The sequence below is a fragment of the Xiphophorus maculatus genome, chromosome 3 (assembly GCF_002775205.1).
Source record: "Xiphophorus maculatus strain JP 163 A chromosome 3, X_maculatus-5.0-male, whole genome shotgun sequence".
Classification (NCBI taxonomy): domain Eukaryota; kingdom Metazoa; phylum Chordata; class Actinopteri; order Cyprinodontiformes; family Poeciliidae; genus Xiphophorus; species Xiphophorus maculatus.
In genome coordinates, this window is record NC_036445.1 from 27,314,365 (window position 1) to 27,334,867 (window position 20,503).

Here is a 20,503-nt window from a genome sequence, read left to right on the forward strand (position 1 = left end):
AATAATTATGAACTTTTCAAAAATGAGACATTCACTTGTATTCAGACACCTTGACCCCAAAATTAAAATCTAAGCATAAAGTGAGCAGTTTTAGTTAGACAAAGGAATAACATCCTGAGCTTTTGAATATGTCACAGATCATCGTTCACTCTGCAGTTTTGCCGTTCTCTTTCCATTTAACAAAGTCACTAAAACATGACTGCCCACCTAAACTGACCCACGGTAGAGGCCCATGGTACTGTTTCTCTGTAGAATCTGTCATGGGGACAACTATTTCTTGTTTGCTCCACAAGTTTGACATTTTTTTTCGAAGAGTGGAAAGAAGAAATTTATTGGCAAAAGAAAGTTCAAAACCATTTTAGGGCACACATCAAACGTAGGGGAATCAAAATTTAATTCCTGTTGAGGCAGAACCTCTAACTTTCAAAGTACATTTAATAAAATAGTATTCCATATTATCATAGAGATAAAAAATATTTCAAAAATGAATGACAAAGGCACTTAAATCTAAACAGCGATTGATTGTAGCATATTGCAGATTTGCGATGTGTGATAACATCGGACCACTGCTCTTCACAAACCGTTGTAACTTGTAAGGTGAGCCACAATTGTAAAACACTAGCTGATGTTGCAGGAAAGCAGGGATGTATCCCACAACTATCTCCAGTAATGAATCTGGCTCATATTCAGACCTAAATGTAATGAGATTCTGTGGGAAGTCTTGGCACAGACATTTTCCATCTATCCTGATTTAGCCTGAGTTGTGTAGTGGAGAAAAATGACCAAATATGTCAATTTCCTGATACAGTTGATCAAGACATTCTCCAACTAGGTTTGGAGCTACAGTTGTTACAAATGTTTCTTTGCCAAAGTATTGACACTTTGAAAACCATTGATCCTTTCCCTTCACTTTGTAGTTTTGTAGAATGGTGTAGCAATAACAGTGGAAAAGTGAAAATCCATTCCACCTAAACATGGGCTGCACCAAAACGTGTTGTCATAAGTGAAGTCTTTTTTAAGGCAGACATGAGATGAAATAAACTGAGCTCTGCTTTTTTGTTTTTATTTTGTATTTTTAACTTGTTTATATTATGTTTAATCAAAACTTGTTACATTCATGCAGACGCTCTGTCTGCGCTGAAGAACACTTTGACAGCCTGGGATGCTGAGTGCTTGATCTGCTGGGAAATAGGATCCACTTTCTGACAACTCAGCTGGCTTTTATTTGACATTTTTTGGGGTACTTATAGACTTTGTAGAGAATGCTGGGTTTTTAACTGGTAATTAGATTAAAACAAAAAAAAATTGGTGATGCCACAGCACAGTTAACTTACTCTTTCTTGATGCAAGAATCTATTTTGCATTAATTCATTGCAATTAATGTAAAATAGAAAATGAAGGTATGTGATAAATGAAGCAGAAGCTTCTGCTACATTTCCTAATGGAGTTTTAGATGTGACTTTTATGTTAAATATTAAGAAAGGGTGTGCAACGTAGTCCAAAACATTATTAGTGCAGGTTTTTTGTTTGTGCCCAAACTTACTTTAAGCAGCCTGTGAATCTATGTGTTAGATCAACAGTTCAGTCGCCCCTTTAAACAACATATTTCTAAGATGCTGATGTTTTAGGTGTTGCTCAAGGATGCTTCATATCTTGCTTAAGCTGATTAAACAGCTAATCCAAAGAGAATGTGTCTGATTAATTCAAATATGATTATTTGCTATGTACTCATTTTAATCCTGCTTAGTCAATAAAAGCATTAGATGATTTTTTTTTTCCCAGCCTCTGAAAGAAACCCAGATTGTTTAAACCAAGCTGAAATTGTGCAACCGAGCTGTATAATTCTTCTGTAAACGTAAAAATTCCCTGCAGGTTGATCCTCACCAAACTCCACTTCAAACTGCGTTAATTCGATGCTTATAAACTTCTGGGGCTTTTCGGTGTGAGTCACTTGGGTTCTTTTGATCCGGTGACTAAATTTCGTTTCTTCAACCTCTTCTAATCTGCCTGCATGTGGTGAAATCGACGCTCATTTAAATCCCAAGTCTGAATTAGCCTGGGAACAGTAAAAGTATGCCTTGCAGCAAGAAGGTCCTGGGTTCGATTCCCGCACAGATTTTGCATGTTCTCCCTGTGCATGCGTGGGTTCTCTCCGGGTACTCTGGCTTCCTCCCACAGTCCAAAAACATGACTGTCAGGTTAATTGGTCTCTCTAAATTCTCCCTAGGGGTGAGTGTGTGTGTGCATGGTTGTGTGTGCTGTCTGTCTCTGTGTTGCCCTGCGACAGACTGGCGACCTGTCCAGGGTGACCCCCGCCTCTCGCTCGAAACGTTCGCTGGAGATAGACACCAGCACCCCTACTGACCCCACTAGGGACAAGGGTGTTAGATAATGGATGGATGGACAGTAAAAGTATTTGGGGGAGGAATTAAATATAAACAGAATTGTGTGCAAATCTTTTACGTCCAGTGAGAGATTTGCCGAGGAAGTACACGTCCGCATGAATAAAGTGTATTTTTTCTCACTGAAAAAGTCCAGATTTCTCTCTCTCTTTTGTTGTGTGTGTTTTTTTTAACTCTCGTGTATATGAGCGGGTGTACTTTGTGTCATAAACCTACAAAGTCAACTTTAGGGGTGGATTTGAATATATCACCAACTAATGAAAGACCACAGAAAGCCAAGGAGAGGCTCTCCTTTTAAATGTCCAAGCTAAACTCATGTGTTGTATTTTAAGAGCCCACACTTCTTTTCTTTTTTTCCTCCTCTCTGTTTCTCTCTCTCTCTCTGCTCACGGTCAGCTGCTGCGGAGAGCAGGAGTGCTGACGAACCAGCTGCTGTTCCACACATTCGGGGTCTGATGTGAACAGATGGCTCTCTGGAAAATAGGAAATGTTTTTTGATAATGGAAGAAGGTTGTAATTCTGAACTGAGTCCGTCTATTTGAGGTCCCTTAAGTACAGGCTGCTCCCCGCCTCTTGACGTGTGTTTCATTTTCTCAAACAACTGGTGTGTGTGTGTTTTTTTTTTCCTTCTTCTCCTTCTTGTTCTTCCTCCTCATCTCTTTTTTTAAGTCGGCTATAGATCTAGTCCTGTCGGCTAAATTACTAAGACTGCTTATGTGAGCTGACATTTACACGGTGTTGGTTTTTGTAATTACATACAATCATTTGGTTTAGAGTGTCCTGCAGACAGTCAAAAAAGCACATAATCCAATTATTTCAGATGTGCTGCCAAATGGAAATTGGTTGCTGTTGCGTGTTTGTGTTTGCTTTTTACTCTGAGTCATTTTGATAAAATCTAAAATCTTCAGTCTACGACTTTGACGCTTTTTGGATTTAAATCTTTTTTTTTTCAGAGAAATAATACAATATTTGCAGTCTGCAATCGGATTTTTCCAGTTTTTCTGAACTTATTAGGTTATTATTATTATTAATTGTATCTCTACTTCTCTTAGGTGTTGCATTTGATATCCATCTTTTTTTCTTTTTTTTTTTTGGTAATACCTCAGAAATGTTTTAGCAGAACCAGACATGCTTAAAGTGCCAGTGGCTTTGAAAGACTGTAAACATTGCAGGTTGCAGAGTTTATAAGTGCCTGGCTTCATTCTTTTCGTGGTAGTCAGCTTCTGGTAGGTAGTGTTCCTTCAAGCTGCATTCATTGCCAATAAATCTCTTCACATTTTACTACATTATAACCACAAACTGTTCCTGCTAAAAGGGATTTGAACCCGGGACTGTCTTGCTGCGTTGGAACAACGCTACCAACCGCGCCACTCTGCATCCAACGTTATAATGTATTTGTAGAGTTGGGTAGCAACTAGTTACATTTACATAATTACATTTACATTTCGGGGGAGAAAAAAAAGTACTTTTTGGAGTATTTTTTGCTTCGCTGCACTTTTTACTTTTACACAAGTAATTTTATTTTGAAGTATGGCAACTCTTACCTTAGTAAGAGTTACTTTAGTAAGAGTTGTCATACAGGCCATACAGGTTTTAGTAAAACTTCTGTATGCTCATCCTGCTTTTAGTAATCTGCTGAATGAAGACCAAGCTAGTTCTAACCAACAATTCGCCAGACACACACGCAAACGCACACGCGCGCACACCTGCAGTTTTTGTTAAAGCTTCATACATTTTATATTGAAAGAAACTGGTTAGAGAAAAATATTCATTTATTTTGATACTTAAGACACAAAAATTTCCACATAACTTCATATTTTGGCCCGGCTGATGATGTCATTTTTAAATATTAAATGATTGATGTTTTGATCAGTTATTCAGTACTTGAGACACCTGTTTATGAAATACTTATTTATCCTTGGGTAATTTCTTGGACAGCTATTTTTTACTTTTACTTGAGTTGAATTAGTGCTGCTCTTACTTGTACAATTTCCGGGTTCTCTACCCTCCTCTATTTACTTGTTTATCCATTTCTGTGAGCGATTTTATGACCTTTTTTCCAGATTTCATTACTTTCTTCTTGACCAGTCAGTCGGTGAATAAAAACCTTTTCCCTCACATGAGTTGATTAGTAAGCGATAGCACAGGTGGGCTTCGTGGCCGCAGGGAGATCAGCATCCTCTCTTTGGAATAACCTCAAAAGGTCAAAGGTGAGGCGGCCCCAAAAGTTACAATTGCGATACGGCAGGTGTGGGATTCCTTTATGATTTCCAGCTGGTTGTCAAAGGTGAGCAAGACAGAAAGCCGTAAAAAGGTCAGACGGCGTTAGTATCCGACTTCTGTATGCAGTTTGTTTAAGAACCGGTGACTCTGAGAGTGGAGATCACACCAGACTGTCAGCAAACAACGGTCTCTTTAACACACGGCTGGAGCAAAGCTCCTTCAGGGAAAAATAACCTGGCGGGTCAGAGGATTTACGAGGCGACTAGAAATCCTTTCTCTGAGCATTCCTGTTCACGGCGTACACTTTAGAGCGACGTAAGTGTTTGCTTTGTGTGTACGAAAATTGATATTTTTCCTTCACACATTTAGAGATGGCATAACCTGAGATACTAATCCTTGTGTTCCAACAAAGAATGGATCAGAATGAGCTTTTTCACTTTATAGAAAAAAATGGCTCTCCAATCAATCTGTACCACTCTGTTACAAGCTGGAGAAATGTTAACAATGTGTGTAATGTCAACCTGTTAGGATTGTCAGTAGTCCAGTAAAACAGGCAAGTGCATGCCTCCGCTGATTGTGTTTATGTATCAGAATTCCTTATCGCCGCAGTAATCAAACACCGCATACCACGGCTTAACACACCACTTTTTATGTTCTATGTGTTTTATGTATAAAAGCTAAACCGTATGTCTCATACACATATTTTTTTCAAAAGAAAAATTGTTTTGTTTTGAGAATGGTTTTGGCTTTCCCACAGACTTCTACTGTTTTTGCTTTTTCTGTGCACGAAAGTGTCCCAGATCATTTGGCACATGTTAAAATCAGACAGAGATTGTGTCAGGTAATGTAGAATATTTTCCAAAAAGTCATGAGGTTCATCAGAATTTGTGCTTTTTTAATCCAACTGTGACGTAGGTGGTTTTGGCCTTGAAACTTTCCCATCAATCCCACCGTTTTCCCCAGTCTGTTTGTTTTGTATTTTCAAGTCATGAATTGTTCTCTCAATCTGCGAATAATAGTTCTTACTGTATTTCGCTAGAGTCCTAAAAACTTAGAAATGCCTTTGTAACCTTTTCCAGGCTGTTCCTGAATTAGTTCATTTCTGTGATGCCTTCTGTGGTCTACTTCACGTTGTCAAACAGGTTTTACTTAAGAAATCTCTTGATCCTACAGACCTGGTTGTAGTTAAATGAAACTGAACTCTGCTTTTTTTTAAGAAAAACAAAAAGGTTAACGAGGGAGTTTCCAACCCCAGCTTTTCAGTTGGACAGTGTTAAACAATTTTGGGAGGAACATTCAAACTTGAAGATGAATCACGTTTTGGTTCTTTGCAGAGTAAAAAAAACAACAAAATCTAACGCTTTGCTTTTACTTTACTATGATACAGATTTTTGTAAATTGAGATCGTAGGGGAACTAAATCTCTTAGGGATAATCAGAAGCATGCCAAAGTGTAGAAAACTGTCTGCACTACACGTCAAACATTGAAGCAACACATAATTTTGATGGAACACAATACATGTGCTGAACCACTATTACACCTACGTTCCTGTAACTTGTTGAGTTAATCTGACTGGCTGTTCGTCTTACTTGCCCTGAAGTATATGCCAGAGAATAAACATCCTGTCCTGTCAGACTGTTTGGCCATGATTTCTCTCCCTCCCTGCAAAGTACGTTTAACTCTTGCTGTGATAAAGCAAGGAACATTCTTTTTGTTCCTCGCTTTGTTGGGGATTTTCCCATCTGCTTTTGAATACATAGGAGTTTTCAAACTTTAAATAAAAATAAAATAATAATAAAAAAAGTATGTCCAGAATTAATTTTTGAACTGAAGGGAATATTTGTGGTTCTGCGTTTCTTCCTTTAAAAAATAATCTGTGCAGCATGTTTCCAGACACTTTCAGAATTTAGTGTCGTATCGTATCATCCCCTTTTAAAAGTAATGGTTTAAGTCTTTTCTCTCTTTTTTTGCCAAAAGTGATTTTTTTTGTTGTCTTTTTTTGTGCTGCATAAATCACAGAGGTGATGACTTTTTGTGCAAAAAAATTTTAATAAAATGACTTGGGCCTTTATTTTAGGAAGGTGACAATATTCATTCAGCATGGCGAAACTTCAAAACCTATTAACACGTGGAACTAACTCTGGAAAAGTAGCAGAGATCCATAGCGGAAGGGGAAATTTTTGTTGACGGAACTATTTCTCATAAAAATCCACAAATCCATGGACGATTCTAGATGTGGGGGTGACTGGGCCTTGAAAGAGCATTTCAAGTGGCACCTTAAAGATGCAGTAAGGAACTTTTATCTTAAAAAATATGGTTTTTACATATTTGTTAAAATTGTCATCATGTTGTCATAGTATAATATGTGACAGATAATCTGTGAAAAGATCGATCTCCTCCACGTCCTTCCTGAGCTACTATTGCCATCTGAAGAAATGCACCGTAACCTGACGAAACAACCAATCAGAGCCGGGGGGAGGGCCTTAGAGCTGTCAATCAACCTCCTGTACACTAATGGTGGTTTACCTTTCCAGCAAAACCGTTTCAATGCCATCTTTGGTGGCTATGCTAAGTAGCATTAGCATTCAAAGCTAAGACCCACCTCCTGGCTCTGATTGGTTGTTTGTAGTAAGCACTGGGAGAAATCAGAGGAGCTACATTTTTTTATGTTTTTTTTTTTTTAATCAAAGATTAACTGAGTCATACTATATTGTCACAACATAGTGACAGCTTCAACAACTATGTAAAATATTTGTTTAAGCTTTAATATATTAAATAATGAAATATTTGCTGGGTTCTTTTGCTGTTTTTTTGTTTTGGCTTTTTTTTTTTATCCTTTCTTCTGTGCTTTCATGAAAAACCCTGAACCCACCCTGGCCCCCTCGGTAAATCTTGTCTGGAACTGCCAGTGATCGAAACTTTTTGCTATGAACATTTTGCCATGAAAAAATATTGAGAAACTCCAAAGAGGTATAAATACTTTAACACCACCACTGGAACAGATGAGAGTTATTTAGTTAGTCGCTGGCCCTGTTTGGTTCCAGCCGCTGTCTGTGGGTGATCGTCACACGTCCTCCGCATCCTGTCATATTGTTTGTCCTTACAGGAAATGGCTTTCTCCCTGGAGGAACGTCTCCAGCTGGGGATCCACGGCCTGGTGCCGCCCTGCTTCGTCAGCCAGGACGTCCAGCTGCTCAGAGTCCTCAAAAACTACGACATGAAAAAGGACGACCTGGACAGGTGAGACACTTCCGCATGAAACCAGCCAGGATGTCGCGGTGCGTTCCGACAGACTTCGTATGTTATCTTGTGTATGAGTTAAATCTCATCTGATCCTCTGTTTGTGCAACCAGATCCTTTGTGCAGAGCCTTTCAAAACACAGAAGGCAGATTAGCCATCAGTCCTCTGAGATCATCCGTCTTCTCATACCATAAATTTTACTTCATGCTCCCTGATCTCCTTTTCCACCCTTCCTCCATTTAGTCCTTCTTCTCTGTTTTTACAAAGTCCTAGGTGATGAAATAAAAGCTTCTTGCACGCTAACTTGCATGTTTTATATCCACTAGCTGCGAGCATTACACAACCAATGTGCCAACCTTTCATTTTGGGTTTTTTTAAGCAGCTGAAGTCATCAGCAAATTTGCTTTTCCATAACCCAACCCTCAATCATCAGATGCTCATCCAAAACTGCACCATTCTACATTTTCTCAGGGAGAAAAAGTGACTTTAAAAGTGGAAAGGAGCAGGGCTGTTGTCTTTTTAAAGTGTAGAAACGACAGTCAATCAGAATCTGAAAACAGCAGTTCCCCTGCTTTCAGTGTCACTAGTTGCACTTGCCTCATGAACGTGCCCAAAACTTTGTCGATGTTCCGCTAATCTTGGTAAAACGCAATTTTGTAATTGCTGTATTTCCATTAAATAAAAAGCACAGTCAAAAACACAAATAAGTTTGTTAATGTAACAAGTCTTTGAAAAGCATGTCGCGATATTGTCCTCCTTCTACTTCCTGTCATCATCTTTGTCATTTTCGCCAGAAGTACCATCCGGTTTTTTGTTCTCATGTGATGCGGAAAAAGTGTTTCCATCGCAGTTTTGACACAGCCAAAAAAAAACCTCATCCTAGCGCATAGTTTTTAGAAGCCGGCACATTTCCATTAAGTGAAGTTATTTTTGTGATTCCAGTTTGTGCAGTTATACAGTCAATGGAAACGAAGCTACTGTCCATTTTCAAAGCAGCTCTGCTTTGGTACTGACTGCTGGATGCCATCATTTATTTAGATGACTTTTTAAAATATGGGCTTTCAGTTTTATTTTCATCAGTTGTCTCACATTTGTGTTGTATATATTTTAGGAGATTCGCACAGCAAGCTCATGGTTATGATCTTGATTGATGGCGTGACCACTATGCTATTAGGAGAGGTGGATTCCAAACTGTAATGAAGACATATGCATGTAATTAGTGCAAAAAAAAGGAAATATATTCCACAGCAGCTCTAAAATGAAGCAGCTGATGTTCAAAAGCCAAAATTCATCAGCATGTTCTTATCGTACTGTTTCATAATGCAGTGGTGTGTGTCTCTTGCTCTTTCCGAGGCAGACTAGTACCCACCATGGTTTATAATTCCCCACTGTTTTTTTTGTTTAACAGTCCCCAGCACACAATTTAGCAGTAGCAATCTGCAGTGATGTGTTGGAACTTGATGTGGTGATTCAGGCTGTATTCCATTTACTGAAAAAGTTGTAAAAATTATAACTCTCATGTAGGAATAATATCACCACCTCCCAACTTAGGTTTTTAGATGTGCCAGAGGTACAAAACACTGGAATTAAATGGCTTAATCACCTCCTTCTTGCATAGATCAGTTCTCCAGAGCCTTGCTAATGACCTAATTATTCTATTCAGGTGTGGTGCAGCAAAGACACATCTAAAAGTTGCAGGACAGCGGCCCTTGAGGACTGGAGTTTGACACCCTGCCTTCAAGGGGGAATATTATGTAAAATCAACTTTTTTTAGCCTTACATCATGTTACAATGTTATTCCCTCATCAAAAACATACCTGGAGTGTTGCCAAGATTCTTTCATGCATGTTTGAGAAATCCTTTAATGTCTTGGGTCTACCCAAAACACTTGGGTAGACCTAGCTAAACCTTCGAGATGCAGCTCCAGCTTCAGTTTCAGCTCCTTCAGACTAGCCAGCAGCAATTAGCAAACATCTGGTAGATCGGCGCATCTGCTGAGCTCATTATACGAGCTACAGTATGTCTCAGTGTAACGTCGCTAATAGATGTTGAAGAGTTAATAGAGGAGCAATGTTGTGATGATTTCCTGGAGGCGGAGTTTCAGAAAGAGCAGGAGTGTTTGAAGAGACAAAAGCCCGGTTTCAAGGTGATAAATTACAAAATCAAATTTCCTTTAAGTAATATTTGACATACACAGCATTTTCATGACAACTAAAGGTAAGATAGTCACTTGATTGTGCTATAAAATACATAATGTTACCCCTTTAAACCTCAGTTGGTTGTTGTCCGTCCATCACAGCCTTTGGTTTCCCTCAGCAGACAGACTTTGGGTTTTTGCAAACGGCATGTTTGATCTTGTTATTCCATATAACAGAAATCTTTCATCAGTTTGCTGTTTAGTTAACAGCCATAAAGCAGATGGTAAGGAAATAAGATGCAAAAACAAGTTTTTTGTTTTCTAATGCTAATTTTATTTACCTTTTTAATTGACCCTTTTAAACATATATTGATGTAGCAGATCTCCAAAGAGCAGCTGGTGGAGCCTAACCTAAAACAGACAAAGCCTGCACGCTGCTCCTCCTCTCAACAACAGGCACCTTGTGTTCATGGCTTTATGGAAACCTCCCTGATTAGGAACTGAGTCCTTTCTGGCAAACGGCGCTTAATTTAGGTCACACACATGCCTTCATTTCCCACTCGGTCTATAGAACAAAGAGTTTGTGTCACATGTCTGCAGGTCCACTTTCATCTTGTATGTGTTTTCAGTCATTTGGAAGTAATACAAAAACGGCATTAAAAATAATTGTTCTGCATAAATCGGAATTGAGTGCAGTTCACTCACGCAGCGTTTTTGCACCCTTATGGACGTCTGAGTATAAGAAAGAGGGGAAAAAAAGTTATTCGGTCTAGCAAATGTCATCACTGAGATGCAGAGAGCGTTAAGGTTTGACAGATTCTCTTCATCCTCTGACTCTTGCAGGTACGTGTTCCTGATCGGGCTCATGGACCGGAACGAGAAGCTCTTCTACCGACTCATAACATCGGATGTGGAGAGGTTCATGCCTATTATTTACACTCCCACTGTGGGCCTGGCCTGCCAGCAGTATGGCCTCATCTTTAGAAGACCAAGGTAGATCACATTCCTGGCGATAGCTTTACTCTTCAGCTTTTTGATGGTCCATTAGGATAGGTCAGGATTTACTGTCCCGGTATTTGGTTTTCTTAAAGTGTTTTGGTTCAATTTCATCTTCCTTTCCTCAGTTTGTCTTTTCTGCTCATCTGACAGGTGTTCTGTGTGCATGCGAGAAGATCTAGTCATATCAAAATGCCAATATGTTCTTTATCTGCATGAAGTTTGTCTTGCTATTCACTTGCTGTAAGCATGTGTCTTTTGAAAAACCACAAAATATCACTATGCCACCTTGTCGTATTTCTGTTTTAGGCTTTTATTTTTAAGTAAGCCAGGAAGTTGTTCATGTTTTGACTGATTTTAAATTATTTGCAAAGTAGCATTTTGGGTAGAGAAAGGAAACGGTCACCGAAGACACAAATGTAAACTGTCTTCCTATGTCTCCTCCCAATTGTCTCGAGTATTTTGAGCGAACCTTTAGAATGTTTAAGAAAATGTGAATTAGCCGTGTTTCCATCTACTGCTTTGGAGCAAGTCAACCAGGTTACTTAAAGTATAATTTTGTCAGGTGTTAGCGTGAAGTACGGCGGTCATAAACAAAGATGTAGAGTTGCAAACTAGCATGGAGCAAATACCTCCCCGCCGAGCTGGTCTTAGAATTTTTTTCAGAGTTCTGTGCCTATAGTGAAGAAATTGTTTCAAATTTTGTCATTTCCATCGACCTTTCTTAATGCGATACAAAATGCGTATTTGCCAGTCTGTCGCAGGGCAACATAGAAACAGACAGGACACACAACCATGCACACACACACACACACCTAGGGAGAATTTAGAGAGACCAATTTGCCTGACAGTCAAGTTTTTGGACTGTGGGAGGACCAGGAGAGAACCATCGCATGCACAGGGAGAATATGCAGACTCAATGCATTAAGACCCCAGGCCGGGAATCGAACCCAGGACCTTCTTGCTGCGAGCCAACAGCTCTACCAACTGTGCAGCCCACTGGTTAACCATTAGCTGCTTAAACCACAAAGGCTAGCATCTGCTGTGGAGCTAAAGTGCTAAACGAAGGGTTAGTTCACTGTTTCCCACTGAGTCTGAACTTGCGTGTCTGTGATTCAAACCTGAAATTCCAAAGATTGATCAGACTTCAACTGGACGATTCCTCATTGTTGGGTTTTCCCAAACAACATTGGAACTATCTTGTTTCATTCTTGTGAATCCAAACGTCTGCAGCCTACTGTCCAGTCTAACTAGCTGGTGCTTAACACCTCCCACGTTTTCATGTTTTGTAGACATTTGCTGTCAAATCCTCATCATTATTGGAGTTGCATCTCTTCCCTGATGTTATATTAAACTTTTAGTCCAGTGTATTTACCTCCATTTGGTGTGTCGTTTAAACCTGGTAACATCAGAAGCATGCCTTGCTCTCAAAAGAAAGGATGTGTTGTTACTTTCTCCCATTGTTTAGTTCCTGGGAGTGTGGCCCCACCCGGTTTTTATTCATTGCTGTACAGTACTCCTTGTTCTGTTTTGCCATTACACTTGTGTCGCTGCATGTGTGGCAAAATCATTCCACTGGTCATGCCAGCCTCTTGACAAATGCAGCACATGGAGTCCACTGGTAGGAACCGATTTATCATGCAGGAGCTGCTGCCAGCTTTTATTCCTTTGAGGTGAGAACCTGTTGGTTTTTTTTCTTGTTAGTATAACAAAGGAAAGTGGGAAAACATGACAAACCTTTACCACATGAGTTCAAACTCCCACTTGGGAGGTTAGGAAATCACCCAGTGGTAGGCCACACAAATTTGATAGCACATCATGAACACTTTGGTTAGTGAAACATGCAGTCTTTGAATGACGGCAAATGTCATTTTTGACATTGTGTAAATGTATAAACACACTGGCTAAGACATTTCTGATTGCACTTATCAATTAAAACAATAGTTTTCCCAACTTATGTTGAAACTAGACTCTCTGGCTCTGTGTTGAGTTGTTTTGTTTAATCAGTATTTGATTTAAGAAAGCAGTGTTCAATGGAATGTGATTGCGTTCATTCATTTGGAAGTGAGAGCAGGGTTCCTTGCTTTGACAAAGGACATGTAGATTTCTGTATCTCCTCCAGATTTACCTGAGTTGTGTCTGTTTCTCTGATTAATCCCCCTTACTGCTACATCTGTTAGCTCAGATTTCTTGGTAGGTTAGCAGTTGTGGCATACACTTTCCATTTTCAGATGGAGGTAGAGCCAGATTAGTATAGAATATTTATTGTTATTATGACAATGAAACAAAAACATTTGAGTCCAATTCTCCTGATAGAAACAATATCTCGCTTAAAAAAATAAACTATAAATAACTACTTACATCGCACTTATCCCTTGACATCAAGTTAAATAAAAACTGAACAAAACGGAACTTTTGTTCAACATAAGTCCAAAAGATGTTATGAGAGCACAAAAGATGCTGAAGGACCTCAAAGTAAAGAGTGTGTTTGGGTTCCTGTGAGCAGAGTTGCAGTTTGGAAATTAATGGAGAACAGAGGGAACAATATCCGAGTGAAATCAAGGGACCCCTGGTCTCAATTGGAAAAAGTACATTCTTGGTCAGAGTTATGAAATTTTCTTCTCCCACACCTTCACTCACACACACGTGTCAAAACCATTTTTAAAAAACTGTGTTTGCCTATCTGGTCCACGTCTTTCCCTGACAGCAACTCCTCCAAAACCCCCGGCAGCAGCAACCAGCTGATAGCCACGCCCCCCACTACCGCTGCCAGTGGTGTATTCAGGGCTACAATGTGTTTTACTCGGATCTGCTCCCTGCTGTTAACCAGATTCATGAGGTGTTGAGTGTATTTACTCTAATTAGCCTCAAAGGAGAAAGACCACCCCCATTGTGTTTTGAACCCTCTCGGTCTCGCTTACGGCACACTTACTGCTGTTTTAAACGATTAAAAGGATGAATATTCTGGGAATACAGTCCAGCTAACCTTTTAAAGATATTCTTGGAATCCAGAAGCCTATTCACTAAAACCAAAGATCTTGACAATCCTTTGAAACATGGCATGCATTAGGAATATAGCAAGGTTCCAAATAGTCACAGCTGTTTGAGGATTTTCCCCCAACTGGCCATCCGCTCTGCGGCGGTGCTGCTTTGTTTGGTGATTATTTCATTCATGCTATTCTTGTGCTTATGATTAGTTGTGGAATGACGGGTTTTCCTAATGAAGCCCAAATAGCTTTATTAGAAATGCCTTGGCAAACCATATTCTCCCATGCGCACAGCGCTGTTACCCAACATCTCTCCGTTTCTCCATCCACGCAGAACTTACTGGAAACTATTTCCATCCTGCTTTCCCTCTTCTCACACTCAGCTGGCTGGAATAGTCAGCTTTTACACTCCGCCTCAGTGGTTGTGCATGTGAGCAGGTACTTCTGCCAGATCCCACAGCTTCTATAGGTAGTGTTTTTTTTTTTTGTTTGTTTTTTTTTTCAATTTGGGCAGGGGTCTGCTAACCAGAATCCAGCTGGTATATTTCTGACAAGCCCCAACAGATTTCAGTCAAGCCATTTCTCTTCCGTGGCATTATGTAAAATTTACGTTTTTTAAGCTTTACATCATGTTATAATATCACTCCCTCATCAAAAACATACCTAGAGTGTTGCTTTGATTCATTCATGCATGTTCAAGAAATCCTTGAATCTCCCATGGCAACCATTCGGGGTGCCTAAACGTTCGTTCTCGCAAAATGCCATTTATTTCCTCCAAGCGGGGCTTCTTCCTCACAGAGCAGACCTCGCCTGCTCCTCCTCTACTCAGCTCCTCTAGACTAGCAGCAGCAGCAATTAACAAACACCTGGTGGAACTGCACCTGTTCTGAGCTCATCATGCAAACTACTTTTCACTCCAACTCAACTAAGAATGGTTGTAAACAGTATAATGGAAGAATTATGATGTCCTGTAGGAGAAAGTGCAGGAGCTTCTTAAAGAGACAGAGGCCATTTCAAGGGGTCAGAATTCTTGTAAGACATTACAAGAATATTAAAAAAATGTTATATACAAAAATGTATATAACATTTTTGTAACTGAAGGTAACATAGTTACTTAATTTTGCTATAAAATGACACAAAAGACGTATATCCAGTGATGTAACACAAAATAATTAATTAAAAAAATCTAGTAATATGATATAGCAATAAACAAACTCACGATTATTGTATTATTTTCACAAAATTTCACAACAAAAGATGCAACACAAGTGCTTGGAGGAATGTGTGGGGAAATCAAATTCATATGCTTGATGTGAGTAAAATATTCCAGTTTTCTATATTGTATCCATTTAAAATAAATTGAAGTTGAATTAAATTTATTCAGAGTTGTTTTGTTAAACCTAAACAAATATCAGAACACACATAGTTCGTTTCGCTGTTCTCATACACTACCAGTTTTTATTTATTGATCCCAGTTTTGTTAAAGCAACTACCACTCAAACCGTTTCTGCCTCTGTTCAGAGTTGTCATCTTTGGATGCAGGTTACCGATGGCAATCGCTTTCATTTTACAAGCTCGCCGAGTCACCTGCCGCTCTGAGCAGCAGACTTAACAAACAGTTCGTGTTTGGAAAAGTATGCACGCCGTGGCCCATTTTCTGAAAATTCACAACTTTTTATTTATTTATTTTTTTTATCTATACATATCTCCTTGAAACAAAATAAGCACAAAATGAACTCCTTTCAGAAAAATACTAGTAAACTGGAGAAAAGCAAAGCAGGCTCAGGAAAAGAACAATATCAAGGATGACTCAGGTGAAAAATATCTCTGTTTCCTTTCTAACCCTGATGGATCATAGATTATTCCATGGGTGGGAGTTACGCTCCTCCTTATTGGGAAAGCACTGCTGTCAACTTGAATCAATCAAATCTTCTCCCAGCATGCCTCACTGTTCACCGATTGCCATTATCTGCAAGTGTCTGAGCAGTTTTCTTATAAATATCCTTGATAAAAGCACATCTGCGTGGAAACTTCTCCAATATTATCTTAAAACGGAAGAATCAGCAACATTTATTTTTACTCGATCTATTAAAACTCATTAATAATTCCAATCTGATAACAATATCCTGAACTGTATTTTTGACAATATGGCTGCAGTTAACCAAATACTGTTAAAATAAGCAAATGGTGATTAAAACCAGGAACTGTGTTGAAATTTTGTTGAAAAATTGCAAAGTTCTTGTTTTCAGTGAATTATTTCACTCACTCTGTGTGACGTTGCCTTTGTGCCTTCTCTAAAAATAGTTAACAATTGGTCACAGGTGGAAGGCTTGGACCCTGCACTCATCATTTTATCTTATAGTACTCAGAGAAGTATATCAGGCAACCTATTCAGATCAGAGCATCCACAGTTTATTCATGATATGAACATGTTTAATAAAGGTGGAAACAGATTTGCAACAAAATTAGACAATGTTGTTTATAGTCTACGAAAAACATATTTTCTTGTTTTTGTTTTTTTTTTGGATTTTTACGAGTGTTACGGCCAGACTAAGAAAATTTGTCTTTAAATTATGAGAATAAAATTATAATATTTTGAGAATAAAGTCATATTATTAGCAGAATAACATTGCACAAAGTCCTGCTGCTGATCATTTTATACTGATGTGTTAAAAGATTGAGCATTTCCTTATTTGTTTACAAAAAAACACAATAACAGGAAAGCAGCTCAGTTTCTATTTGACTTTTTACTCACAGGACTTTTTACTCCGTAGAAATCCTCTTAATGGATTACAGAAGTCACCATATGTTCAACTAAGTGTGTGTGTGGGCGTGCGTGTGCATGTGTGCGTCTCCGGACCACCATGGTAGCAGATTAGCCCTCTAATCACAGCCTCTCAGGTATAAAGACTTTCTGTGTGGAAGCAGCGGTCCTTCCTTGTCCTGCCTGACTTTACCAGTTAATCTGCTGAACTGAGACCAAACACTCTGACAACCGGCCGTGCGCAGGAGGCCAAAGGTCAAGCGCCATTAAGAGTCAAAACATGGCCGACTCTCTGATCTTCAGATGCGTCGGAGGGAGGAACGTAGCGTTGGGATATCACGGGAAGTTTAGACATTCTAATTTTTGTTAATTTGTTTGCCCTTTAACCAGCACGGTTTTTAGAAGAAAAAGTTTATTTATTTATTTTTTTATCACAGTTGAAGTCTGTTCTCGTCGTAAATATAGCTTCTGTATTTTGTTTGACAGCTGGAAGTTTTAACCGGTGATAAATGATGATGGTTTTGTTGTCGAAAAATAATCCTGGGTTCCGGATGAAAGCTCTTCTGCTTGCTTGAGTCATTTGCGAGGTTGTGTCTCCATGACACTGCTTCACGTAGGCCGTCTAAATGAACCAATAATGCTCTTTTCAGAGAAAGACTGCCTGTTCGAGAGCTTTTGAGGGATGTGACACAAATCTGGCTGATGGAGAGTTATGGACGTGAGTATCCCAGGGGTGGATTCCCTCTCTGAGATTGAAAAGTTGGCTGACTTCTCCAGCTGTCTGTCAGGATGTGGAAAAATAAAAACCAGCCAGGCACTCAGATACTCAGAGGGCGAGGACAAGTGCTATCTTTTTCTTTTTCCAAGTTTGTAGAGAGACAGGGAAGGGAAACTTAGCTTTCTGCAGTGGGAAAAATTACTGACAATCAAGTAACGTGCATATAGAAACACCGTGTTTGGTGAAAACACCACTGCAACAGCACAACTCTATGAAGAAAATAGAGCAGAAATTCCTCTACAATGACATAAAAGGCTGAATAAGTCATGCCAAAACGGGTATCTGGAGCTGTTTTCAAGTGAACAGTGTATTGGTGTTCCCTGGGGCGTCTCTCATTTCCGGTGTGAAATTAAATCACGTTAACACTTAACTCAGTAAGTGTTGACGGGGATTTCATGATCAAATCTAAGACCCAGACCAGACTTGGTCAGATATCTGGGAAAATGATCCATTTTTATGCATTTTGGCCTTTCATCCACACACAAAAAATCTGCTTTATACCACAAAACAGAATTATTTATGAAAACTCCGACCAAAGTCTGCGATAAAAATTGCACCAACATATCCACATACTTGCTTTGACATAATTCCCGAGCCGAGTTTCGTAACTTTATATTATAACATGCTATTAAAAAGTAGTTAAACCTATACATCAGTCCACACAAATGAACCTCCTGGTGGCGCATTTAATTCCTAACAGGAAGTCATGGTTGTTGTGAAGCAATCCGATTGGCTGACATTGGTTTTAGCTTTGCTCTACACTGCCCCCTGCGTGCTTATGTCTATTTGTGCGGTTTCATGTGACTAAAAACTTTTCTGAAGCAATTCTGTGTTTACCATATTTGTTAAAAAGGTGTGGCTGAGATATTTATTTTTATAAGAGACCCAGCTATATGTGCACAAGGCCTAAATATCTCAGTAAATGGAGTTTAATGGGACCAACATCAGATTTGACAAAACAAAACAAAATAAAACAAAATTTATCTTTTAAATCATACTAACAAACGAGTATCAGAGACTAATTTGTGTCATTATGGGATCTGAGCTAAAACCCTTCTGGGTGTAACTAAAATAAACTGATTCACTTTGTTTGTAATGACTAGAGAGCCTTGACAAACAAAGTGAATTAGACAAAGTGTTGTTTGTCATGGTTAAAGGGCAGTGACAAACAACAGCAGAAATATCCCCAGACAGACATAAAAACAGAACAAATCTATATAATTTATTATCTAGCTAATGAGAGGAACAAAAGTCTCCATTTTGGGTGAGCTAGCAGAAACCAGGGTTACAACCTCAAAGCAAAGATTTTGTCGCAACTTCAGATAGTTATTTATTGATTAAATTAGTAAAAAGCCATGAGATGACTCTTATGGAGTTTGCAACAAACCTCACAGGGGACATATCTAACACATGGAAGAAAGGAAGGAAGGGCTCTACTTAAAGGAGAACAAATCAACCTGTCATGCATGTCAAGCACTATTTTTTTTAAGGGAAACTAGAGAAATTGGACAAATAAAAACCTTTAGATGTTCAGCAGGGAACCATAAAAAATCAGCTGTAATATCAACATTTGATTCCAAAGTCTTCTCAGAACAGCTGCTTTTATCCTGCAATTAAATTTCTAATTGGTGGAGTCTACTAAATGGGTTATTCATAGTTAAAATAACCCCCACCCCCAACTATTTTTCCTATTTTTTTATTCACAATTTTGTTGAGAGTAAAAAATAAGTGTTTTTGTAGCACTTAAACCTCATTCAAAAACTTCAAAGCTTGAGGCTGTAAAATGAGGAAATGTGGAAAACTTTGAGGAATGTGAAACATACCGCCGAGAGTCTGAAAACGCAAACCAAGCGAAGTGATGTTTAAGTTATTAGCACGATGAGGACTGCATTGCAAGCAGCCATGGGAAGTCTTGAGGAGTGTGATTTGATGAAATCAGAGGGTGAGCTGCAGGAAGTTTTAAGCCTCTAATGAAAGGTATCGGCTGAAGGCGACTTGGCCTCCTCTGAAAGGACACATGCCGCATGATGAAGCGTTCCAACTCTACAGATTAGGGTTTTGTTTTTTTTTAGGATGTGATCTTAAGACGTTGCAAGGCCACACACAGAATAACACTAGCTGTGTTTCCATTCACACCATATAATTAAGCAAATTGGAATTCCAAAAATAACTTGGCTTAATGGAAGCGGGGCAATTTTGAAAAGCAACTCATGGTTTGTATGTTTTTTTTTTTGTTTTTTATAAAACGTTTTTGTGTCAGGTGATCTATGGATCATGTTAAAATAAATTTTATTTCATAAAACTGCTTTTTTCGCATCACACGAGTCGTGATCAGCAACCGGCTTTTTCTCCTGCTGTAAAAGACGAACAAGACAACAGGAAGCGGTAGGAGGACGATGCGTGTTTTTTTTCATGAGTTGTCACACGAATAAACTTATTCACGTATAATTTTAATTGTTTCTTGTTTAATGGAAACACCAAAATTGCAAAACCGTGTTTTATTCTTTACATTAGTGGAATATCGGCAAAGTTTTTCACACGTTTGTAGTGGAAACTCGGTTACTGTAAATGTTTGGGAGGAGACATTTCATTTGATTTTATTTACAGACGTGTACAAAATGTCTTCCATATCTGCCAGATATGGATATCACAGATACTGCGCTATTTGACCACAAAACCTCATGACATTTGTTGTTTTTATGTCAATGATGTAAAGGAGACTTAGAAAGTCGAGTTCCGGTTTGATTTGGACCTCGTCAGAGATTTTGGAAGTCATTCCAATCTGGGTTTTGATGACTCGCGTAAAACTATACGGCTTATGACCGTTTAAACATCTTCAGCTAGTGACGGCAACAAACTTTCAGAGCACAGTTGAGCAGTCGCCCGTCTCCCTGCCAATCTTTCCCTTCCTTTCCTCCAAAGTTCAATAAATGATGTAGCATTTAATGCTCAGCTGAAATCCACTGCAGTGGTAC

General features: G+C 38.9%; 1 protein-coding gene across 1 annotated transcript in view; it reads left to right on the top strand.

The window, feature by feature from the left end:
* Positions 1 to 20,503, top strand: part of me1 (malic enzyme 1) — an 88,328-nt gene that overhangs the window by 27,305 nt on the left and 40,520 nt on the right. Inside the window, exons 2-3 of the mRNA XM_005809651.3 lie at positions 7,732 to 7,865; positions 10,847 to 10,996. Of these exons, the coding sequence (XP_005809708.2) occupies positions 7,732 to 7,865; positions 10,847 to 10,996 (284 nt within the window). The remainder of the gene's footprint in view (positions 1 to 7,731; positions 7,866 to 10,846; positions 10,997 to 20,503) is intronic.